This window comes from Leptodactylus fuscus, chromosome 3, assembly GCF_031893055.1.
Source record: "Leptodactylus fuscus isolate aLepFus1 chromosome 3, aLepFus1.hap2, whole genome shotgun sequence".
In the NCBI taxonomy this organism is placed as follows: domain Eukaryota; kingdom Metazoa; phylum Chordata; class Amphibia; order Anura; family Leptodactylidae; genus Leptodactylus; species Leptodactylus fuscus.
Window position 1 is genome coordinate 112,988,084 of NC_134267.1, and position 25,965 is coordinate 113,014,048.

The 25,965-nt window shown below is 41.4% G+C and overlaps 1 protein-coding gene across 1 annotated transcript in view; it reads left to right on the plus strand.

Moving 5' to 3' along the window:
* Nucleotides 1–25,965, plus strand: part of ASCC3 (activating signal cointegrator 1 complex subunit 3) — a 454,027-nt gene that overhangs the window by 50,742 nt on the left and 377,320 nt on the right. The window contains exons 5-8 of the mRNA XM_075268175.1: nucleotides 2,623–2,740; nucleotides 10,599–10,806; nucleotides 14,527–14,665; nucleotides 14,743–14,868. Coding sequence (XP_075124276.1) covers nucleotides 2,623–2,740; nucleotides 10,599–10,806; nucleotides 14,527–14,665; nucleotides 14,743–14,868 — 591 coding nt within the window. The remainder of the gene's footprint in view (nucleotides 1–2,622; nucleotides 2,741–10,598; nucleotides 10,807–14,526; nucleotides 14,666–14,742; nucleotides 14,869–25,965) is intronic.

Here is a 25,965-nt window from a genome sequence, read left to right on the forward strand (position 1 = left end):
ATGTAAGTAAATAAACTGTATACACTTTCAGTTGTATACAACTGTAACTTTCTTCTCTTTTTTTAAGCTTCTAGCTTTTCTTCAGGTTTCTCATGCAACATTTGTACATAGACATGAAACAACATTTAAGCTATGTTCACATTCATGAAAAAAGCACTGCAGATTTTCATTGTGAAACTTCTATGTATAAATTCTGCAGCATATTACAACAGTAGTAATATAACTTGAATGATGGGGCCGATTTAAAATCTGTCTTAAAGTATGCCAGTGACGTAGCATGAGTACTTGAAGATTCAGATCCGGAACAACACAATGGCTCAGTGGATAGCACTAGAGATGAGGGAAAAGTGAAATATTCGATATTCGTTTCGAGTAGAGCCTCAATACTCAACTACTCGATCGAATATCGAATCCCATTATAGTCTACGGGAAAAAGTGCTCGTTTCAAGGGAAACTAAAGGAGTCACCAAGTCCACAAATAGCAGGAGGAGAGTGTTTAGGAGGAGCGCTGTGCAGGTAAAGCGCATGGACCCCATTATAGTCTATGGGGTCCGTGCGCTTTAACTGCACAGCGCTTGCAGTTGCGCTGATAAAAAGTAAGCTCCCTCGTAACCGTAAGCTGCCAGCTCTCCTGACTAGCAAAGACGAGCCTGCGGCAAATCAACGCTGGTTCTACAGCAGGCTCGTCCTTGCTAGGAGCAGGCAGCTTGCTCTTACGAGTGAGCTTACTTTTTCTCATAGGAATGAATTGACCAGCGTTGATTGGCCATTGTACAGCATTCGGCCAATCAACGCTGGTTCTGCTGGAGGCTCGTCTGTGAGGAGGCGGAGTCTAAGGTCGGACCACAATGGAGGCGAGCCTCCAGCAGAACCAGTGTTGATTGGCCGAATGCTGTACAATGGCCAATCAACGCTGGTCAATTCATTCCTATGAGAAAAAGTAAGCTCACTCGTAACAGCAAGCTGCCAGCTATCTTCCGACTAGCAAGGAGGAGCCTGCTGCAGAACCAGCGTTGATTTGCCGCAGGCTCGTCTTTGCTAGTCGGGAGAGCTGGCAGCTTGCGGTTTACGAGGGAGCTGACTGCTCCTAGCAAGGATGAGCCTGCTGCTGAACCAGCGTTGATTTGCCGAATGCCTGCGTTGATTTGCCGAATGCCACTGTATAGCATTCGGCTAATCAACGCTGGTTCTGAATCGAATATTTACTGCGAATAGCTAGTAGTATTCAATCGAGTACGAATATTTAGAATACCGTAGTATTTGATCGAATACCTACTCGATCAAATCCTACTCGCTCATCTCTAGTTAGCACTGTTGTCTTGCAGCGCTAGAGTCCTGGGTTTGAATCCCGCCAGGAACAACATCTGCAAGGAGTTTGTATGTTCTCCCCATGTTTGCGTGGATTTCCTCCCACATTCCAAAGACAAACTGTGATAGGGAAAAATGTAGATTGTTAGTCCTATATAGGGCTCACAATCTACATTTAAAAAAAAAATTAAAAAAAAATCAGATCATCCACAAAGGTGACTGCGATTTTACTGTGGTACAGTATGTATTTCCTTCCATGATGAGCAAACTGTAACATGAACAAACCTTGTTGTTTCTACGTAGCCACAGTTCACAGCTGTAATACCAAAAACAATGCTCCAATGAAAACCAGGACAGACTCCAGTAGTGAAACTCTGGGGACAAATACTTCCAAAGCACAAAATTTACGCTAGGTTCACATCTTGGTTCAGCTGTCCATTGTTCTGGTCCGTCGAAGGACCAAAACAACAATATGGTGCTTACATATGGAGCCTGACGAACTCTATCGACTATGGCTTTTTTATCTGCCGATTTCAGGCAGATATTGCGACAGTCTCTCTTACAGAGACTCCAACAAAATTTGTGAACTTAGCCTTATTTTGTACTCCGGATTTTTAAATTAAACAAGCTGAAAAACTATGTGTTGTGCTCTAGAACGGCAAAGGGTGAAATCTGAGCAAAATTGTTGTGTTTCTGCTGTGAATTCAGGCACTGTGGGAACGGTGTAGAAAAGATGTAGCAGAATATCTGCAGTGGCTTAAAGGGGTTGTCCTCTTATGGAGTTAAGTATCGTGTTCCCCAATGATCAGCAGTACCAGAAATCAAAATTTACCCCTAAGGTCTCCTTGTGAATGGACAACCCCTTTTATCCCATGTGGATATACCCCTACAGTGGGTGCCTGGTTAACTAGGAGCCAAGGTAAACAAACAACATTGAGGATGAGGGTTTATGACAGTGTTTGTTTCAATACAAATCGTATCTTTTGCGCAAGATAGTTGTTGATTGTATGAATAAGCTGGAAATTGTGGATATTTTTACGATTTATTTTTATGTTTCTGTTCACTCTTCCTTTCCTGCTTCCCTTTCTTGACATTGACAAGCTATGTGTTGTTTATGTTTTTATCACAATTAATAGTAATGCAGTCTTGGCTGATTATTATGATCATGAATCTATACGGATGGCACAGAATGTTTCTTTCTGATATTTTTTAGTCTTTGCAACAGTAGGGTAACTGTGACATTATTTTAAATATAGAGGTATTTGTATTCAAATTTTTAACTCATGAGTTAATTTTATATGTATTTTCTTCTAGTTATTTGAACTACTTGGACCTGAAGGATTTACAGTCATAGAAGTTCTCCTGAGGCAGAGGCAAAAAATTGTGGCTAAATCTCTTAACTGGCAAAGTGATAACAAGCATAATTTTCAAGGTAGGAAAGCTATGCAAACAAAAGTTAATAGCCATGTACAGTACAAAACATCAAAGTTACAATACAGGACTCTGTAAATTGCATCATCATTCTGCAAGATTGTTTAGATAGCAGTAGAAATTACTTTTCTAGCAGATTGTGCTAATGCCTTAAAAATAAGCAAAGAATAAATAAATCCTTCACTTTATGTATTCATTTTGTCTCTACCTGATGATTATTAAAGAGGACCTTTCATTGGTTTGGGCACAGGCAGTTCTATATATACTTCTGGAAAGCCGACAGTGCGCTGAATTCAGCACACTGTCGGCTTTCCCGATCTGTGCCCTGGGTAAAGAGCTATCGGTACTGGTACCGTAGCGCTTTACAGTCAGAAGGGCGTTCCTAAGTCTGTCAGGAACGTCCTTCTCCACAGCAGCGCCTATAGCGCTATACAGTGTGAGCGGGGAGGAACGCCCCCTCCCCTCCTGATAGTACTCGTCTATGGACGAGCACTGTGAGCAGAGGGAGGGGGCGTTCCTTCCCGCTCACACTGTACAGCACGATAGGTGCTGCTGTGGAGAAGGATGTTCCTGACAGACTGTCAGGAACGCCCTTCTGACTGTAAAGAGCTATGGTACCGGGACCGATAGCTGTTTACCCAGGGCACAGATCGAGAAAGCCGACAGTGCGCTGAATTCAGCGCACTGTCAGCTTTCCAGCAGTATATGGAACTGCCTGTGCCCAATCTGATGAAAGGTCCTCTTTAAAGGAGTATTCCCATCTCATAAAGTAATTGTGTATTTCTAAGGTATGCTATTGCTTTAATATCATGGTAGTATGACGTCTCATGATCCTTAAATGGAACAATAAGCCATCATGTGACTCTGTGAACTGAAACATGAAAAAGTTATGGCTCTTGGAATGTGGGGAGGGAAAAACGAAAATTGGCCGGGTCCTTAAGGGGCTGAAGAAGATAAGAAGATAATAAATAAAAATATCACTGGAATCTTTTCTAAACATCCCCCCCCACCTCTTCCTAGACTAATATGGAAAAAGTAACTGCCAGAAAAGTGGAGAAGATGGCAAATTTCGTTATTAAGATTTATTACAAAGTTTCTTAATTTTCACCTGTACTATTTATTTAGTTGTTTATACCTGGAGGTACATTTTAAATCAGAAAATTATCTAAAAAGACATAGACATATAAAATGAATCACTTCTGCAGAAAAGTCACAAGTAGTAGCCAAAGTAGAACACCTTTTTCATTTTCTGGCCTGTTAGAACGATACTTGATGTAAATTGTAGTGAAGGTAATTTTATTACCAGGGGCTGTATTTATAAATTATCCACTTTCTTCTGGTCCTGTACTGTATAATGTGACCTACATTCTCACTCACCAGCTTCTTATGTGTGGACAGGAAGTCAGTTTCTCATAGGAATGACTAGAGAAGGTGACTACCTGTCCACACACAAGAAGCTATGTCAGAAGAAGCTTCTTGACAAATTTCCCTGTAGAAGAAAATACAGCAGTAATTTGTTTTATATATAAAAATAGCCTTTTAGACCATATTCTTGTTTAACCCTTAGACGTTGCTGATCTGGGTATTTATGTTGCTCCATCTGTTACCCGGTGCTGCAGTCACATTAATTAATGTCAAATTCCTGTGATTTACTATTGCTCCTGTAGGAGTGATAAGTGCCAGTATCTCCATGCTGAAATTACTGTCCCAGAGTTACACTGTGACAATGGAAGCTTTTAGAACTTTTATCATCACTTTTATCTACAAAATGTAACTCCTTTATAGTGATAATGGTTAGGTGAAACTGCTTCTCATTTACTTTGTACTAGTAGAATTCACTCCCACCACGTACTTCCTGTAAGTTTGCTCCTACTCAGCAGGGAGCCTAGTTAGAGTTAACACTAGCAGTTTATAGCCCTCTACTATACTAAACTACTGGGTAGTTTACACGTGGACCAGGGGTGCAGAAAATAAGCCACACTGGATATAAAACCATATGAAATCTAATTTTTAGCCGAAAACCAATATAAATGTGTAGCCCCTGTGATCAGAAGAACGAGAAAAGCAAATTTTAATATGTTTCCGTGCAATAGTGTATATATATATATATATATATATATATATATATATATATATATATATATATATACTATTTAGTTTTAGGTAAAAGAAGCAAAGTTTACATATTTTTATATTCTTTTACTTCTAGTGAAAAAAAATATTCAACTTTATGTAACAAATAATACTAGTTATTTCAAGGGTCCTGAAAGGGTGAAATATATGGCATCCATTTTAAAGCATATTACATCTATGAGTATTTAATTTACAGCATCCTATAGTTGGAAGTGGAAGAGATTCTGGTAACAGTGTGGATAGCCATTGGGCCTTCATGTATTAGGCCTGTATTCTACTGATGGGTGTAACAGGCGGAGGTCTTTCCCCCCCCCAGGAATTGTGCCTTTATGTAAAAAAAAACCAAAAAAAACAAACAAACAAACAAAAAAAAAAATATATATATGGTATATATTTATAAATTGTAAAATGAAATCTAATGAAATACTCTACATAGTACCATAGCGACCTATTGTGTAAAATAAATGTCTGCATTTATTGTGCGTGTATTTCAATCTTTGTGTTTGGCATGGTGCTCTACCTAAAGGCAGCATGAAGTTAACTTAGTTTTACCGTGGCCAGATGATCAATCAGATGTGCTTTGTGTGCGCCTCTCTGTAATCGCTGCATTTTAATGGATGAAGGCTGCTTTGCATTTGGATTACAGTTAAGGAAACCTGTTTCCTTCTGCCAGCTCGTGTCAACAATCAATCTGAAGCTATCAGAGCTACAGTATATCATGTCTTCTTGATTTCCCATTAGGATGCCTTTCTACCTATTGCCGTCAGTTATCCTTTGTCTTAATAAAGCTGTCGTCTTTCAGTTTTACCCTTCAGGTAGAGATTCACTACCTCCTTTGCACTAATTTGATCGTACATCCTCTTCTTCCTTCTGCCATTCTTCTGATTCACCTTTTCTCTGCCTTTCAATCTGTCTTATTTATTTTGTTCTTGGTCTCTCTAGTTCTCGTCATGTTTCTTTCACATCTCTAGCCCTTTATTCACAATGTGAAGGAATGGAGAGGTGTTTGTATTGCTGTATTTCCATTGCTAGCCCTGTATACTCTATAATTATCAATAAGAAGTGCTACGGTTTAATTGATGCAAAAACTAGAGAAGGTTCTGCAACCCTGACCTGCAAGCTCATGTCAGACTTTTATCTCTTGCACTCATAAATGCTCGCCTTTGACTCTACTCCTTGACTTCTGCTTGTCAATGAACTACATTGTATCTCTGCTTATTGTGTTTCTCCTGCTATTCGACTTAGTAGAGAACTGATGTATGAGGCTGTTTGGCTCTTTTATCCTCTTTTCTGTACATCACCCCCTGATGTCGCACCTTGTAGCTACTTCTGCCCATGCAAAGGTCATTTTTCAGTGATCTTGCTGTACAGCTTTTTATCCTTGGAAGCAGTAAGTTTGGCACGAGTAGGGTATACTAGCATAAGTGGTTTTGTTGTAACATGTCACATAGAAAAAATCCACAACATTCAGAATGGATGAAATGCAGATAAACTGTATTGCTGTGTCTAAGACTTGATTCACATCTGCGTTCAGGTTTCTGTTCGGGGGGTCCGCTTCAGACCTAAACCTGCAGATACCATAGACTACAATGGGGTTGGTGTGGTTTCCGTGCGAAAAAATGCAGAGAGAAAAGTACTGCTTGCAACATTTTTTTCTCTCCGTGTTTTTCTTGCGGAGAGGGGAATGGAATCCCCGAACGCACATGTGAACTGAGCCTGAGGCTCATTTCTCGAATTCCTTGAGTGATGCCATACAGTTTTACAGATGTTTCAGATACTACAATGCCAAGGCCATTGTATGCTGAGATTGCCTGCTGTGATATGGGTGATAAAGGAGCAGTAGGATCAACATTCTTATGAAATTGTTTCATATTAGACTGCCTACAATTCAAGGCATGAAGTTAAGCTGAGTTCACGTCTGTGCAGGGCTGCTTGTTGTTCTGGTTCATCGGAGGACCAGAAAAACAGACAGGTGGACTGCTGAAATAGCGGATATGTACGGAGCCCAAAAGACCCTTTTGACTATAGTGGTCACTGTCAGGTGTGGATTGTTTTTAACCCCTTCCCGCCGATGGCATTTTTTGATTTTCTTTTTTCGTTTTTGACTCCCCTCCTTCTAAACCCCATAACTTTTTTATTTCTCCGCTCCCAGAGTCATATGAGGTCTTAATTTTTGCGGGACAATTTTTTCTTCATGATGCCACCAGTAATTATTCTATATAATGTACTGGGAAGCAGGAAAAAAATTCAGAATGGGGTGGATTTGAAGAAAAAATGCATTTCTGCGACTTTCTTACGGGCTTTGGTTTTACGGCGTTCACTGTGCAGCCAAAAGGACATGTCCCCTGTATTCTGTGTTTCGATACGGTTCCAGGGATACCAAATTTATATGGTTTTATTTACATTTTGACCCCTAAAAAAAATTCCAAAACGGTGTTAAAATTTTTTTTTTTCTAAAAGTCGCCATATTCCGACGGCCGTAACTTTTTTATACATAGGTGTACAGGGATGCATAGGGTGTCTTTTTTTGCGGGGCCGGGTGTACTTTTTAGTTCTACCATTTTTGGGAAATGTTATTGCTTTGATCACTTTTTATTCAAATTTTTAGCAGAATTAAAACAGTGAAAAAACGGCGGTTTGGCACTTTTGACTATTTTTCCTGCTACGGCGTTTACCGAACAGGAAAAATATTTGTATAGATTTGTAGAGCGGGCGATTTTGGACGCGGGGATACCTAACATGTATATGTTTCACAGTTTTTAACTACTTTTATATCTGTTCTAGGGAAAGGGGGGTGATTTGAACTTTTAATACTTTTTATATTTTTTTATATTTTTTTTTACTTTTTTTTTTTTTTTTTTTTTTGCATTTATTAGACCCCCTAGGGGTGTTGAACCCCAGGGGGTCTGATCACTAATGCAATGCATTACAATGCTAATGCATTGCAATGCATTGCAAAAAAGCATCATCTCTTTTGCAGGCTGTATACACCAGCCTGCAAAAGAGAGAATTTGCAGACTGGCTGGGAGCCTTTAACAAGGCTCCCAGCTGTCATGGCAACGGGGGGTCGGCCCTGGAGCATGCTCCAGGAGCCGGCGATCCCTGCCAAAATGGCGGCGCCCATGCGCCGCCGGGAAGATGGCGCCTCCGGCGCCTTTGACAGCAGCGCCGGAGGGGTTAATGCCTCCGATCGGTCCGGGGACCGATCGGAGGCATTAGAGCCGGTTGTCTACTGCTTGAAGCAGTAGACACCCGGCGGCTATGACGGCCGCCCAGCTCCCGGGCGGTCGCCATAGTTACAGACCCGACACGCGCCGTACTATTACGGCGCATGTCGGGAAGGGGTTAAAGTTGTGTGTGCTGAACTTTTCTGCTGCCTATTTCATGCAGACTCTGTGAAGCAGATGTGAACTTAGCCTCACAGTAATATTTTTTTTTTATTATTTTATTTACATTCATGAGTTCATCACTAGTTATTTTTATCTTTCTTGTAGACTTTTAGTTGGTATAAATGTATATTTGTTGATGCTTTATGCACATATGCAAATTGCTTTAGGTCTCCTTCGCACAATTTTTATTTCTGAATTTTGAAACCATATTCATTTTCATTTTTATTAGTGTTGTTGGCAGCCTTTTTCCTGATGTAACATATAAAACATAAATTTTTTTTTTTATGTGACAGAATTTTTTTTGGAAAAAAAAGCCAAAAAACCAAAAAAAATTTTTTTGTATGTAGTGCACTGTGGACCATAAACTAAAATCTGACCACAAAATAAACACACACACACACAAATGGAAAGTTGTATTAAAAATAAAGAACCTATCAAAGTAGGAGTTAATATACCCAAGCATGTTTCCAGGTCTTCATCGTATTTTTCGGACTATAAGACGCACTTTTTTTCCCCCAAATTTGGGGGGAAAATAAGGGTGCGTCTTATAGGCCGAATGTGGCGCCTGGCATCCGCTGTAATAGAGAGGCGGAAGCCGGCAAGTGATAGACGCCATTACAGGTGCCGGGGCCTGCGACATCGCTGCGCTCCTCTGCCCTGCATGAAGCCAGCAGCGGGAGGAGTGATGCTATTCCGCTCCTCCGTGCCCCCACCGCTGGCTTCATGCAGGGCAGGGCAGCGATGTCTCAGGCCCCGGCGTCTATCCCTCCCCAGCATCCGCCTCTCTAGTACAGCGGATGCCGGGTCAGTATCAGCGGCCTCTTCTCCCCCGGGGCCGGTCCCCACCGGCCCCGTACCTGTAAAGTTGCAGGCCGGCTCCTGCGCGGCGATATCGCAGGAGCCGACCTGTTCGGGTGACAGCCGGGAGCCTAATAAGGCTCCCAGGCCTGTCACTGCTATATATTAGTATTGCGGCTGGGTCTATGACCAGCCGTAATACTAATACACAGAATGTCCCATAGACGGCAATACACTTGTATTGCCGTCTATGGGACTTGCAATCAAGTGACCGCAGGTTCAAGCCCCGGGGGGTGGGATAAAATAGTAAAAAAAAAAAAAAAGCTTTGAAAATACATAATAAAAATATGAAATAAATAAAAGTTCTAAATCACCTCCTGTCCCTAGAATATATATATAAAAGTAGAAAATCATATATCATAAACCACCGGGTTTTTTTTTTCAATAAAAGGTGATCTAAGCAATAGATATTCCCCAAAATGGTATAACTAAAAAGTACTTCTGGCCCCGCAAAAAAAACCACTCTATGCATCCCCGTACAGCTGCAGGGTCACCTGTCAATGTGGCCTTGCAGCTGTTACAAAACTACAACTCCCATACATTAAATATTTTACCAGTTTTTGCTTCAAAATTTTTTTTCCCTATTTTCCTCCTCTAAAACCTAGGTGCGTCTTATAGTCCAGTGCGTCTTATAGTCCTCAAAATACGGTACCTTCCTGATCTCAGACAGACACTTGTTTTTTTATGTACGGGTTGACACCTGCGCCCGGTCTCTGCTTTGTGGGTTTCTGTTTTCTGCCCGACAAACTGGACAGGAGACGGAAACCCGTCAGTCGGTGTCCGCCCGTAAGCATCTTCTGGTCTCCGCGGCAAAACAGTTTTTTTTTTTTGTTTGTTTGGGTTTTTTTTTGTATTTTTTTTTTTACCGGACACAAAGTCCTGCATGTCCCACTTTGTCCAGTTAAAAAAAAAAAAAAAAAAAAAAATTTCGCCTCGGACAGACAGGAGACGCTCATGGGCGGTCACTTTTCAAACCCATTCAAGTGAATGGATTTGAAAACTGACTGCTGGCTTCTGTCTCCTGTCCAGTTTCTCAGGCAGAAGACGAAAACCTGCAAAGTGGAGACCAGGCGCAGGTGTGAACCCGCCCTAAACTGTATATGCTCATGCATAGAGCTGTGATATGTTTGTGTGGATTGGAGTCCATCACGTTAAAAATGTAATTATTTTTTTTTTTGTTAAGACTGATGATCAGCATGACCAATTTTGCTGCTCTACCCAGCTTCCCTAAAGTTCTGAATGATAGGTATGCTTACTTGAAGTGAGAAGTTAGCGTCAAATGTATCAAGGCATCACTAGACACCCTAGCCATTTTAGAAATCTCAGCATCAACCATTGTGATAAATGTAATGTTGATCATATTGCTTTTCACCTATCTTTTGCAGAATACCAGAATATATAATGTGGAGAAAAAATTGACTTTCTACCTGAATTATTTCATATTTACCTAGTTTAAGAAATGCGCATTTTGTTTTGTAGAATATCGTAAAAGAAATTCTCCTGATGCTGCAAAACCCAACTATGGCTGCCAAGTGATTGTTCAGTCTGAACAGGAAAAAATACTCATGAAACAGTATCGGCGAGAAGAAAAACGCAATGCCAAACGAGAAAAACGAGTAGGCGAGGATGGAGAGATTTCTGGTGAAGGACTAATAGGCTTTGATCCTAAGGAACTGCGGATGCAAAGGTAATAAATGCCAAAAGCTGAAAAATGTTTCAGCTGTAATTGGTACTTTAATGTATCCTAATCATTTATTTTCTTTAAGTTCAGCTTTTGGAGATTACACGATTTCATCTTCAGGTCACGTCTTAGCACAAGTATAGAATTTTTTTTTCCCTCTATGAAAACCTAATTTTCTAGGATAAGGAAGCAGTGATCTGCTTAATTAGAATCTGCTTGGTCGCTTTCACGCGGTTTAGAAATGCAGATTAAGGAGGTAAGCTATCTTCCTTAGGTGCTCTGTACACACCACTAGTTTAAGATTTATGAAGTCTGTACTAAATGCATTGAAACTATCTGTTTTTCCTCTGGAGATTAATGGTTGCTATTTTCTATGTTGTCATCTTGAAATATAGGGAAAAAAGGGAAAGCAAATAAGGCGTTGCATTGCTGCAGTAAAGGGGAAAAAAAACTAGCCTTGTTGGCTTTTTAAATATTGGACCCATAAAACCTGTGATCTCTACATTGTTATATGGCATAGAGAGGGGACAACAGCCCTGTAAATAAGAACGTCTTCTGCGGTTATTGAGTTGCCAATGCCTACAAATTATGCCTATAATTTGCTGCAATTGTTATTGGGAGAGTGTATTTCTTACTCACTTTTGCTGACCTCTTTGTTTCAAAGCAGGTGAATTGCTAAATTGACTGTGACAATGACACCACACTGCTGTATAAACTTCCACCTCTTCCCTGTGCTTTACCTTGTTATGATCACCCCAGAGACTTCATTCTAGGGAGCGCTATGCAAAAATATATTTCTGCCTTCATACCATTCACCAGGTTTATGTCTCATTGTGAATCTCTGAATATCCTGGAGTTCATCAGCAATGTAGCTAAAAATGGCCACATGCTAGGCTTTTGTAGTTCACGTTGCATTTTGTTTCATCTTTACTACCATTTCAGATGTATTCTTTATCAGCTATATTGTATGTTAAGAAGAAATCAGTTCATTATCAGTGTATCTGAAATGTGTGCGCTTTGCAGTTGCTATAAAATATACTACTTTTGTGGAGTTTTTCCTTTTTCTCTTGGCCTAAAGGCTTTTTTTTTCTCTAGTACATATTTCCCATACTATCTGTACTACATTATTGACATAATACATTTATCACTAAACCGTGCTGGCATAAAACAACAAACGGTTGTTTAAGACTTCATATTGAATGGCCTATGTTTAGGATCGTTCAATAATATGAGGTTGGTGGTGGTCTGACACCGAGCACCTCCATCGATCAGTTGATGCACAGTGTACAAGGCTGGAAGCAGATGGCTTCGGATTCTGTACAGATATCAGCTACTTGGTGGAGGTTCCATGTGTCGGACGCCACCGACTTTGTTAATGATCTTTCCTTCCCAATGGACCCCCCCCCCGTTATATGTCGGATTGTGTCCACATATTTACTTTGAATTGTTGTTGTGTTTATGTTGTTTTGTCGATTGAATTTATGTACAGAGAAATTTGTTAATAAAAATTATCTGATTAATGATCTTTCCTAAGAATATAGGCCATTTGTATAAAATCTTGGACAACCCCTTTAAAAGAGGACCTTTCATTTTCTCATAGATGCGCAGTATTATATACCACTAGAAAGTTGACAGTGTGATGAATTCAATCACACTTTCCTGATAAGCGCCCTAGAGCTGGAGATATCAGTGCTGTTAGTTTCGGCACCGATATCTCCCCACTGTTAGAAGGGTAGGAGGATATCATCGCAGGGGGAGGTGTAAGGAACTCACTGACAGTACAAGTCGATGGAAGAGTACTGTCACTGTCAGGTCTGTCATTCTGACAATAGGAAGATAACAAGGCCGACATTAACGGCACCAATATCTCCAGCAATGGGTTGCATACCTGAAAAGCTTACAGTGTGCAGAATCTACCTCACTGTTGGGTTTCTAGTGGTATATACTCGAGTATAAGCCAAATTTTTAAGCACAGTTTTTTTTTTTGCTGAAAAAGCCCCCCTCGGCTTATACTCGAGTCCAGCAAAAAAAATTAAATAAATATATATAATATATATATATATATATATATATATATATTTTTTTTTTTTTATTGGGGGAGGGGGGGTGTCTATGACCAGCCGCAATAGTAATGTATAGAATCTCCCATGAAATAGTGAAAAAAAGAAGCTTTAAAAAATATAATAAAAAAATAAACTAAATAAAAGTTCTAAATCCCTCCTTTCCCGAGAATACATATAAAAGTAGAAAATGACTGTGAAATACATACACATTAGGTATCCCTGTGTCTGAAAATGCCCGGTCTACTGAACATCTGCAGTGCTCCTGTTCCGTCGGGAAGGGGTTTATAGGAGCACTGCAGATACCCTATAGTCAGCCAGGCTGAATTCCAAGTGGGGGAAAAAAATCCCAGTCCTCAAGCTCAGGGAAGGGGCAGACAGATGACCAAAACACCCCCTGCCCTTTCCCAGCACACAGCAACTACTGCACCCAAAAACCATTTTAATTTTTGAAATTTTCCAGTAGCTGCTGCATTTCCCCTCCTCGGCTTATACTCGAGTCAATAAGTTTTCCCAGTTTTTTGTGGTAAAATTAGGGGGATCGGCTTATACTCGAGTATATACGGTAATACCGCATATCTATGAGGGCGTGAAAGATCCTCTTTAAACTTTATTGAAAATAGATAAAAGCAAATCAGGAAAGTGACAAAGATTACAAAACAGTTTAGCTGGCAAAAAATTAAAACAGTGGCATGATAGCAACAAATTACATAGTACAGAAGCAAAAGTAACCAAATCCAACTCAACGGGTATAAGTTGATTAGAAAGCCAGGGATCTCGCTCTGTCCCTAGAAATCGCTCTGTTATCCTCAATGAGTAAGAATGAGCATGACCATGACACACGCCACCATCATCAGCACATGGTACAGTAAGTTCCTCCAGTGTCTATTGTGCCTTTCGTTGCACACACTATCTTGTGGGATGGTGATTTTGTTTATTTGCAACCCCGATTTTTGTTTGTTTTTAATCTGATTCTTTTATCTCTGTCCAGTTCCCTGAGGAACCGCAAACTTTTAGGGCAAACCTGTAGGGCTCACAATCTACATTTTTCCCTATCAGTATGTCTTTGGAGTATGGGAAGAAATCCACGCAAACATGGGGAGAACATACAAACTCCTTGCAGACGTTGTCCTTGGCAGGATTCAAACCCAGAACTCCAGCACTGCAAGGCTATAGTGCTAACCATTGAGCCACCGTGCTGCCCCTCCTGCAAACTTATTCTGCTAGAAATTAAGTTGGGGCATTTATATGAGGACGAATAGGGGTGCTAGAGTGTTAGGTTTTAGCACAGGGCTGTCAATTTCAGGACAATGCTTTGTCTTACCTATCAGAGCTGACAGTGTAAATTCTATGCACACAATGGGGTCCCCTGTTGTCTAGAATTATTGCATACTGCCCGAGTTGGACTTTATTTCCCATGCTGCACTAATTTAGTTTGGTCATATCGTACCAATTTCTAGGTATCTGAGCCCTTTTATATTTTGTGTGACTATATAACTTGATTCCATCTGTTTCCATTTGATGCCAGTGCACTTGTTCTCATACTAACACTGATATATATATCCTTTGTTTATATGCTTTCTTTTTTTATCACTATTATTCTTGGTGTTTACAGCACAGAAATAATTTGCCTTGTTTAAAGCGGAGTTCTTACTGTTTTCTACAGGGAACAGGCACTTTTAAATGCCAGAAACATGCCAGTTCTGACTAGGGAGAGAGACTACGGTGAAAGGGTTGTGTATCCTCATGTCTATGACTCCTATGCTGAAGCCATGAAAACATCTGCGTTTGTCGGTGGAGCAAAGGTATGTTTATGGCAGTATTTTTCACCTTAAAAATGACAGTATATTTGACTAATGGTATAATACGTTTACTATTTTAGCTGCTTCTGCCAGAAGGTATTCAGAGGGAAAACAACAAAATGTATGAAGAAGTTAAGATTCCTGTCACAGAACCAATGCCTATTGGTTTGGAAGAGAAGCCAGTCTTCATTAAAGATTTGGATGAGGTTTGTATAGATATTTGTGAACTCATTCCCAGCATAACTCCCCTGAAAAGCTGAAGATTTAGCTATGTTTGCAGTTATCCCCAGTATTGCGCTCCTTTCACTCCCTTTTTTAAATTACAAGGGTATGTTCACACAGAGGAATTTGGCACTAAATTTGAGCCGGATTTCAGCTCAAAATCAGCTCCAAATTCCCCCTGAAATTAGCCTTCATTCATTTCAATGGGACTCAGAAGTTGATTTTTCCTTTTAGTGTATTTTCTCAGCGTGTGGAAAAATAAGCATGTGAAGCAGAAAATAGTACCTGGCAGGTGGAAAATTCAGCTTCAGATTCCTAAAGTTGTATTTTTCAGCAGTTATTCACATAAAATTCTCAGCAGATGTCAGTAACAACCCATGAAAAATGATACAGGGAAAAAGTATTGAACACTCTTACTGAAGTTTATTTATTTCCACACAAACACTCTTCAAATCCTTAAGATCCCGTGGTTTCCTTCTATGAACTCTGAGCTTTAGTTCCTTCCATAGATTTTCTATTGGATTCAGGTCAGGGGATTGTCTGGGCCGTTCTAGCAGCTTTATTTTCTTTCTCTGCAACCAATTGAGAGTTTCTTTGGCTGTGTGTTTGGGATCATTGTCTTGCTATAATGTCCACCCTTGTTTCTTCTTCTTCATCATCATCATCCTGGTAGTTAGCAGGAAATTTTTATCAAGAATGTCTTGGTACACTTATTCGTTCATCCTTTCTTCAATTATGATGTTCCCACCCCCCCCCCCAACTTTTCAAATCAAATCAAAAAAGCTTTATTGGCACGTCCGAATAGATATTTGGCATTTCCAAAGCTAGTAAAGTGGGGGGGGGGGGGGGGAGTTGGACTCGGGTGGGTGAGTGGTGGGGGTGGTGTGGGTGGTTTGGGGTATAACAGTCCATGGAGTCTCATCTTCCTCTTCGTTGGTGACCGTTATATGGGGAGGTGGGGCGGGGCGGTTGGTTTGGGGTATAACAGTCCGTGGAGTCTCATCTTCCTCTTCGTTGGTGACTGCTATATGAGGAGGTGGGGTGGGGCGGGTGTTTTGGGATAAATATAACAGTCCGTGGAGTCTCATCTTCCTCTTATTTGGTGACAGCTGGACACGTATTGGGCAGCGATCTCCACAGTGGCCTCTTCTTCTCCCAGTAGGATGTAGAGTTTCCTCTTCTCGTCTGCAGATATGAAGTCTGGGATGTGGGCAGAGAGTCTTTGGTAGTAGACGGCCCTCACAGCTGAGTATTTGGTGCAGTGTAGCAGGAAGTGGGTCTCGTCTTCTAGGACCCCCTGGTCACAGTGCTGGCACAGTCTCTTCTCCCGTGGCTTGTACGTCTGCCTGTATCGCCCCGTCTCTATCTCTAGGTTGTGGGCGCTCAGTCTGTACCGGCTCAGGGTCTGTCTGTGCTTGGGGTGGCGTATTCTCTCCAGGTAGGTGGCCATGGTGTAGTCCCTTTGTAGGGATTGGTACACGGTGAGTTTCTTGGAGTTATTTATTTCGTTTCTCCATTCTTCAATGTACCGCTCTCTATTTGCCTCTGTGGTCGCCTTTATTTCGGCCTTGGTTATCATCTGTTGGTGTTTTTGGTTTGGTGGTTGGCTGTTGTTTGGTTGGTGAGTGTCTGGTTTGCTAAGGTGGCTTAGCCATGCTTGGTGGTGGTAGGAGTCAGGCTTGCTCCCCTGGATGTGTGCCTGGAAAGCTAGCGCCCTCTTCTGTATGGTGAGCCATAGGGGGAGTCTGCCTAGCTCTGCCCTGCAGGCCATGTTGGTGGTGTTGCGATGGACATGGAGCAGGTATTTGCAGAACTCCAGGTGGAAGTTCTCTGTTGGGCTGGAATCCCACCTTGACTGGTCTGGGTAGGTGGCTGGGCCCCAAACCTCGCTGCCATAGAGAAGGATCGGGGAGATGACTGCGTCAAATATCTTCAGCCAGACCCTCACCGGTGGTTTGAGGTGGTACAGTTGTCTTCTGATGGCGTAGAAGGTTCTGCAGGCTTTTGCTTTCAGGGTTTCTATTGCTGCTTTGAAGCTTCCTGATTGGCTGAGCTCCAGCCCCAGGTAGGTGTAGCTGTTGGTTTTCTCCAGTGTGGAGCCGTTCAGTGTGAATTGTGGGGTGGTGGAGGCTTTATTGTGGCCCTTCTTCTGGAATACCATGACTTTGGTCTTCTTCTGGTTGATGGGTAGGGCCCATGTGGTGCTGAATTTTTCCAGCACTGACAGGCTTTCTTGGAGGTCTTTCTCGGTGGGGGCCAGGAGTAGGAGGTCATCGGCGTATAGCAGGAACTTCACCTCCCGGTCGTTCAGGGTGAGGCCTGGGGTTGGTGAGACCTCCAGGGCTGTAGCCAGTTCATTGATATAGATGTTGAAGAGCGTTGGGCTCAGGCTACAGCCTTGTCTGACCCCTCGGGCCTGTTGGAAGTATGCTGTCCTTTTCCCATTCACCTTCACACTGCACTGGTTTCCGGTGTAGGAGCTCTTGATGACGTTGTACGTTCTTCCTCCTATTCCACTCTCTAGGAGTTTCAGGAGTAGGCCTGGGTGCCATACTGAATCAAACGCCTTCTTAAAGTCTACGAAGCAGGCGAATATCTTGCCTCTTCTGGTGTTGTGGACGTGCGTCTTGATGAGGCTGTGCAGGGTGTAGATATGGTCTGTGGTGCGGTGGTTTGGCATGAACCCTGCTTGGCTCTTGCTGAGGACCCCGTGTTGTGTGAGGAAGGTGAGGATTCTGTTATTGATGATGCTGTTGAACAGTTTCCCCAGCGTGCTGCTGACGCAGATCCCTCTGTAGTTGTTGGGGTCATATTGGTCCCCATTCTTGTAGATGGGGGTTATGAGCCCTTTGTTCCAGTCTTCGGGGAAGTGTCCAGCATTGGGCACGAGGGTGAATAGCTTTGCCAGTGCCGCGTGTATTGCTGGAGAGCTGTATTTGATCATCTCTGGTAGGATGCCGTCAGGGCCACTGGCCTTTTTGCCTTTCAGCAGGACAATTCTTTCTTGTATATCTTTTATGGTGATTGGCGAGTCCAGAGGGTTCTGGAAGTCTTTGATGACTTTCTCCATGTCCCTCAGTTTGGTGATTATCTGTTGCTGTTCTGGAGTTAGTTCTTCTTCTGGGATGTTTTTGTAGAGACCTCTGAAGTAGTTGAGCCAGATATTGCCATTTTGGATGTGGAGAGAGTTTTTCTTGGGCTTTGTGCCCATGTGGTGCCAGGTCTCCCAGAATGAGCTGTCCTGGAGGGAGTCCTCTAGTTGCTCTATTTTGTGGGAGAGGTACCTCTGTTTCTTCTCTCTGAGGCTTCCCTTGTATTGCTTGCATAATTTGTTGTAGGCTTCCCTCGACTCTCTGTTGTTGGGGTCTCTGTGTTTCTGGTTGGAGGCTGCCCTTAGAGAACGGCGTAGAGCCTTGCAGTCGCTGTCAAACCATTTGTGAGACTGTTTGTTAGTCGGTCTCTTGGGATTTGTCTGTTTCAGGCCTGCTAGTTCTGCCGTGGTGTACAGGATGTTACTGAAGTCCTTCACTGCTCGGGTGACCCCTTGTTGGTCTGGCTGGTAGGAACTCATATAGAAGTTTGTGAGCAGTTCCTTGATTTCGGGTCGGTTAGCCGCATTGGTGTATTCGGTGGCCCGGTGACTGGCCCATTTAAAGAATGGTGGCAGGTTGTAGAGACCAATCTGGTGAGGCTGCTGTGTGAGTGGCTTGTCAGTGGATCTCATGTACAGCAGGATCTGGTTGTGGTCTGACAGGTGTGTCTCAGGGGTGACTATGAGAACATCTATGTCTGACCGGTCTGCGTCTGTGATGACATAGTCCACCACGCTGTTGCCCACATGGGAGTTTAGTGTGAAGCGTCCCTGAGTGTCCCCTCTGGTACGCCCGTTCATTATGTACAGTCCCAGACTCCGGCACAGGTTCAGCAGCTGTCTCCCGCTCTTGTTGACGACTATGTCATAGCTATTTCTTCTTCTCTGTGCAGACTCCAGGTGGTGGACCTCGCCTACCGGGATGTGCAGGTTTCCATCAGACAGGTAGTCTATCTCTGTTCCAGTCCTGGCGTTTAGGTCGCCGCAGATCAGCACTCTGCCTTGGGACTGGAACTGGGCAGATTCCCTTTGTAGGACCTCATAGATGTCTGGGTTGTGGGTTACTGTTGGTATGGTGCTTTATAGGGACATGCATTGCCTTTTGGCCTCCAAACATGGTGTGTATTACGACATCCAAAGAGTTGCATTTTGTATCATCTGACCAGACTATATTTACCCAGTATTTCACAGGCTTGTCTAAATGTTCTTGAAAAAAAAACTTTAAGCACACTAGAACATGCTTTTTTGTTCAGCAATGGTGTCTTACGTGGTAAGTGTGCATACAGGTCATGGAGGTTGAGAGCATTACTTACTGTTTTCTTGGAAACAGTGGTACCTGTAGATTCCAGGTCTTTCTGTAGCTATCCACAGGTAGTCCTTGGCTTTTGAACAACTCTAATGGTAATTCTTTTTACTCCTCTGTCTGAGATCTTCTGGAGAGCACCTGGTGGTGGTCAGTTTATGATGAAATTATGTTCATTCAACTATTGATTATGGCCCCAACAGTGCTCAATGGAACCTTCAATAGCTCAGAAATTTTCCTCCAACCAATGACTATAGTATGTTTTGCAACAATAAGGTTGTGAAGGTCTTGAGAAAGCTCACTGGTTTGAGATGTTTCTTGTGTGGCACCTTAGTAATGAGGTGAAAGTTAGCGACGTGTTCAACACTTGTTTCACTTGCAGTGTTATATAACATTCTCAGGAATTGCTATGGTAGTCCAAGAGCAGGCACAGTATGTGCTAATAGCTAAAACAGCTACATTTTGCAGCTCTTGTTTGACAGTCCTTTTTATAATATTTTCTAATTGTGCAGTCTGAGATAGTATAAGGGGATTCCACTGAGAGAGGCTTCTTTGTGCACTGGAGGGGAGTTAAAGGAAGTCTCCTACCTTTAGATGGGATCTTCGCCGCGCCGTTCCTTAGTAATACCGTTTTTTACCGGTATGTAAATTAGTTCTCTGGCAGCGATGGGGGCGGGCCCCAGCGCTGAAAATGCGATGAGGGCGTCCCCACCGCTGCCCGAGAACAGGATCCTGTGCCGCCTCTGACTTCTGCTGGATCCTCCCCTTCTTTCTTCAGCAGCGTCACCTCTGTCGGCTCTTACACTAGAGGATCCAGCAGAAGACAGAGGCGGCGCAGGATCCTGTTCTCGGGCAGTGGTGGGGATGCCCTCATCGCATTTTCAGTGCTGGGGCCCGCCCCCATCGCTGCCAGAGAACTAATTTACATACCGGTAAAAAACAGTATTACTAAGGAACGGCGCGGCGGAGATCCCATCTAAAGGTAGGAGACGAATAGCCTTTCTAAAGGCTATGCCGACGTGTTATCCACAGAAAAAAGGTTTTTAATGGTAGAATCCCTTTAATTAATATTGAGTGTAGCAGCAGTAATTATAAGAGTGTAATTCCAGCAGCCTCATCATACCCCTACCCTCTTCATAGACGGTAACTCCTACAAAGTGGAGAAAAAAAATTATTTCTTTAAGACATATTACAAAGTTTATTATTTTTACCTACGTTTATAACTGGAGGTGCGCTTTAAGATTTGTGTTTATTGTGAGCATACACGTTATAATAGATATCACTATCATCTCCGCTTACAGATAAGGAAAAATTATTTTTTTCTTAGTTAGTTTTTTTCCCCTTATTTAATGAAATACATTCAGAACATGCTTTGTCTAGTAAAATTTGTGATGCCTTTATAAGTGGGACCAAGACTGTAAAAATCCAATGATTACAAGTCAGGCATTGCTCAGTGTGTTTTTCTCAAGCCTTTACATTGTGCACGGTAGTCTCATCCATGCTGAATAAAATAAACCAAAGGAAATTGTGAGGTTCACTAATTACTTTAAAAAAAAAAAAGAAAAAAAGGCCTTTGAAATATTTGCAGTGTGTAATAAATGATTCAGGGCTTAGCTTTCGCTTTCTGCAATCACATGAGCTCACTATGAGTGCAGATGCTTAGTAAAATGTCCTTGAGCTTGGAAATGACAGTATAGGACTGCTTGTGAGCCAACTAAGCAACTGCAATGACACGTTCTGTGACAGACTTCCTCTACTGAATCCATTTACAAGCCATTGATTAGGAGCAGAGAATGAAATATCATGCATGGACAGGAGATTTCCCAGCACGTTTTAAGAAGTGCATTGAAATTGCTTTGTATGTGCAAGAAATCTGCTCATACACAGGCATCAAACCAAATGACTTGAGCACTTCAGGATTCTATATAATACTGCATTTATGATACCTCACAAAACCTGTCGTAATTCCTACTGATCCACATTCTCTCCATCATTTCAGCACAATCTAAAAGGGTAAACCGGTATTATAAACATAAGCAAGGTCTATCTATATTCCACACCTTCTGATTTCACAGACAGAAAGAAAGAGAAGGTTGTATTGCTTTTCTGTATTTTTAGTACTGCATTAGTAACTTTTTTAATCTATTTTTTTTTTTAATGGCATTCGTTATTTTTGTGGCACCTTTTGCTTTTGGAACCACCCAAGGCAGAAAAATTAAATTAGTTTGCAAAATGGATTTTTCACTTTCTCCAGATCTTACTTTGTCTCCTTACTGTATACTTCGTCATAGACCTACCAAATATGACCTTCAAGCTTTGATAATCTTTTTCTTTTTAATGTTTTTTGACCTTTGATTTCTACGTTGCGATGTGCTCCATATTTAAAAATTTTCATGATATTATAGAATCTTTTTTTTCCTTAAAGAGAACCTTTCATGTCCTCTGGTACCTGTAGTATTATATGCTGCTAGAAAGCTGACACAGCAGTGAGGAACGCTTTCTTCCCCTACTGATAGTGTTCGTCCATAGATGAGTACTGGGGGTGGGGGCGTTCCTCACTGCTCAGTGTCATGACTGGGTGGTAAGGAACGACCACTCTCTTAGCACAGCCTGATAGACACTACTGTGAGGAAGGGTGTTCGTGACTGACTGTCAGAAAAGCCCTTCTGGCAGTTAAGAGCTACGGTACCGGCACTAGCTCTTCACCGGGAGCAAAGAACGGGAAAGCCGATAGTGAGCTGAATTCACTGCACTGTCGGCTTTCTAGCGGTGTATTAAGCCGCATGTGCCCCAGATGGTGAATGGTCCTCTTTAAAAAAAAAATTAAAAAATTAAATTGTGATTACAAAAGCATTTTGAAAAACTATGTCCCCAACATTTGTATTTGCAACACCAAGAAGGCAGCTCTAAGGAAGAAAGGATAGACTGGTCACTAAAATAGTAGATACAAATGTTTTGTAAAATTCCTTTCCAAACCAGGAAGAAGTTCTATTCAAGTCCGGAATAGATGAATAAAATTTTTCTTTTATTGTTGTCCAGTGAATAAAAAAGTTATATCGTAACTGTGAAGTGTAAGTCGCATCATGACTGAGCTACGCGTTTCGGTACTGATTCGTACCTTACTCATGGCATGAGGAACTTTTTCACTCACTGGACAACAATAAAAGTTACATTTTATTCATCTATTCCAGACTTGAATAGAACTTCTTCCTGGTTTGGAGCGGAATTTTACTAACCATTTGTATCTGCTACTGGTTGGAGTCCTACAGTTTCCTTGTCTCCCAGGAGAAAAAAGTGCATATAGTGAGCTGAAACAAAAACTATTAAAATAGTGTTTACATATGGATCATGAAAGACACCATTGACAATAATTGGGAAAGTCAGGTGTCTATTGTTTTTTAAACCGAAAGCAGCTGATGAAAACTCTAGTGTGCACAACTTTTTTTTATTTGCCGTTTTCAGGTGGAGACTCTGACACAAATGTGAACGAAGCCTAAGGCTAAGTTCACAAGGAGTTTTTTTTATCAGGAATTTGGTCAGGAATCCACCTCAAAATCGGCCTCCAAAAAAAGCCTCCAATAGAGTTCTCTTTGGAGGCTGATTTTGAGGCGGATTCCTGACCAAAGAACTCCGTGTGAACTCGGCCTAAGAGTATGTACCCAAAATCCATTGCTAAAATCTGATACTGTGTTCCTTTTCTCCAAAAACCTCCAAACCTTCATAAACCCTGAAGTTATTTTTTTTGCTGCAATTTTTTTTTTTTTTTTTTTTTGTGAACATACACTTAGAAGTGAATACAGAATATAAGGTTACAGGAACATACTTTAAAAATCATATTTGAATAAAAAAAAATCTAAATGAAGCAATAGATACTCAAAACATTAGATTTTTCACAGACATGTTCATGTTTTGGCTTACTGAAAGTGCAATAGCCAGACATGGGCAAATGCAGTTGTTCATAGAATAAAAACTTCTGAAATAAGGTGTAAGAAAACGTTTGAGAAATCTGAAGTCTCAAATAGAGCAGAACATTTTGGAAAGCTGTTATCCATATTATTTAGGGAAATAAGCTGTCTACAAGGGCACATAACAAAAAGTAGAACAAGAATGAGATGTTTTTTTGTGAAAATATTTCTTCTTTGTGATGTTTCAGCACTTCTTGGTACCACAACTCCTTAGTAGATGTATTTTCAAACCCCAGGCCTAGGGTGGATGGGAATTCCATCCTTTCCTGTCACATCTTTCTTTAATATACTTACAAGTGTTTAATTGACTGCATTGAGACAGGTTCAGTTGGCATATAGTAGAAAAAAACCTCACTCCTACGAATTACTATCCCTGATAAATGGCTTGAGCATTTTACCTAAAGTGGGCTCTCGAGGTAGGATTTATTTCTTTGTTACATGCCATTTCCATTTCCTTTTACTTACAGTACATAATTAATGACCTAAATAAAAAGTGGATTTCTCTACTTAATGCATAGGAATTATTACAAAATCAATAAACCCCTTTCTTTCAGTAATGTTTTGTTGCTTTTATAATTTTACCAAGTAAGCAGGGCTGGGTGAAGTAAAACACATTAGTGCATAAATTACCATGTTTCTCCTATCCTTCGGAAAGCTTAGCAGTTAATAAAACTATGCTTCTGTGGGCATAATTCTCCATACGATCTGCAAAAATCTTTCTGATTTCTGCACGTCCTTTTCCCTGGCATTTGTCGTGATACAGTTAGTTAAGTTCTGCATCTGAGTATCCAACTTGTTTGTTCCTAAAATGCCACCTACTTTAGCGCAAACCCCCGGCTTCCTGGAACAGTCTTAGTTGGCTCAAGTAATTTTGTTGGACAGCAAGAATTAAACCTTCGGTGGGAATTGTCTTCTAGGAATCGTTTCTTGCTATTGTGTTGCCGCGGTTAAATCAAACAACACTTAAGTGGAAAGGCTGTCATATTTATGGAAAAAGCCAATTTCTTCATGAATGGAGAAATAATAATATCTAACTCATCTAGTCTCAGATATTGTTCTAGGACAGTTCACTGGTTGTCACCGTTTTTTATATTCCCTTCACAGCAGCCCATCAAATATTCATATCCGTAAAATGAGTACCTCTGTATTTTCCAGTTGCTGGCTAGGGATATATATATATTTTTAATTCCAGTACATACATAGTCTGCTATAAATGTCTTCATGAACTGGGGAATTCATATTGCCGTTATTTAAGAAAAAAAAAATTAAAATTACATATACACATATATAGAATTACTCCTGTGGACAGAGAGAAAAAATGATCAAGCATGTAAAAAAAAATAGAAATACCCATCCCTGAAGACTACTGTACATACTTATTATTTATTCTGTCATGTAATTGTGACTCATTTCATGAAGGAGACTCATTAGTCACAAATCTGAGTTTCGTTAGTGTCTGGCGTCAATATTTGTAAGGCCGAATCAGGGGCAGGGAAAGAATAGAACGAGTGAAAATCTTTCCATTATACTGTATTTCTGTGTAGTCTTCACAGACATTGATCCAAAACACTGACATGTGAATAAGGCCTTAAAGAACTATCCTCATTCTAATTTTAATTCACCGTATGTCAAATACAAGGGATTTGCCACACACATAAGATATATGCAGATCCCTCCCCCAAGACCTGTCTTACAACCAAGGGGATGCTTTCCATAATTCCCATATTCTCTTCAAAATCCGCCCCCTGACAATAGAGGTCTATGTAGACAGCTAGCGGCCTTTTTTCCGCTAGTGGTTTGTTCCCACTAGCGGAAAAAAGAAGCGAGCTGCTCTTTCTTAAGGTGGATTCCACCTCAGGAAATCAATACAAGTGAATGGGAGGCGGAAATCCTCGTCACGTTTTTTTGCCAAAAACTGCGATGCGGTTTTTTAAGGTCCAGTCACTGTGCTGGAGGTAAAAACTGCCTGGCAGTTTTTGAGGCAGATTTCATCAAAAGCCGCTGCAAAAACGCCTCATTGTCAAAAACCGCTTCCGCTAGTCAGTATTTTACATGAGTAATTGTAAGCCAGTGGGCCACAACCCAGAAGAGGTTCAAATCTTTCCATTAGGCTGTTGATAACTTCATCTGGATTTATATTTTTCCTAGACTAGAAAAATTGAGGTCTCAATGGGATCGGTTCTGTCATATAACTGAGATAAAAGGATCACGATGGTCCCTATTGATTATAATCTGTTATGTTGTCAGTTATTGTGCCAGACAAATAAGTCCTCATAATATCAATCGGTTTTCTAAAGTTAAAAGGGTTTTCCGGGCAAAATTTATTTTTTTTTAATTGAAGGGTCTGTTATTGCTACTAATGGGTTAAAAATACACCCATATACCTTTTAGCAGTGTTTTGAGTGATTACTAGATTTCTGTGGGAGCTCGTGGTATCCTTTGTAGCTTCCTACTATAAAAGTTCCTGTGTACCTTTCACGCTACCTTCCTGTCACTCCCCCCCACCCCCTTACTGCATTACACCCCCCTCCTTGTCTCCCTAGCTAAGCTATTCTGCCCACTACTAGTCCCTCCCTCCCCTCTCTCATTGTTTCCCTGGCTAAGTTTTCCTGCCCACTGCTAGCCCTTCTCAAGTAACTAGGCCCACACACCCCTTCCCAATCGCATCATACTTACCTAGCTTCCGATCCGGGAGATGGCTCCTCCTTTCCTTTTCACTGTG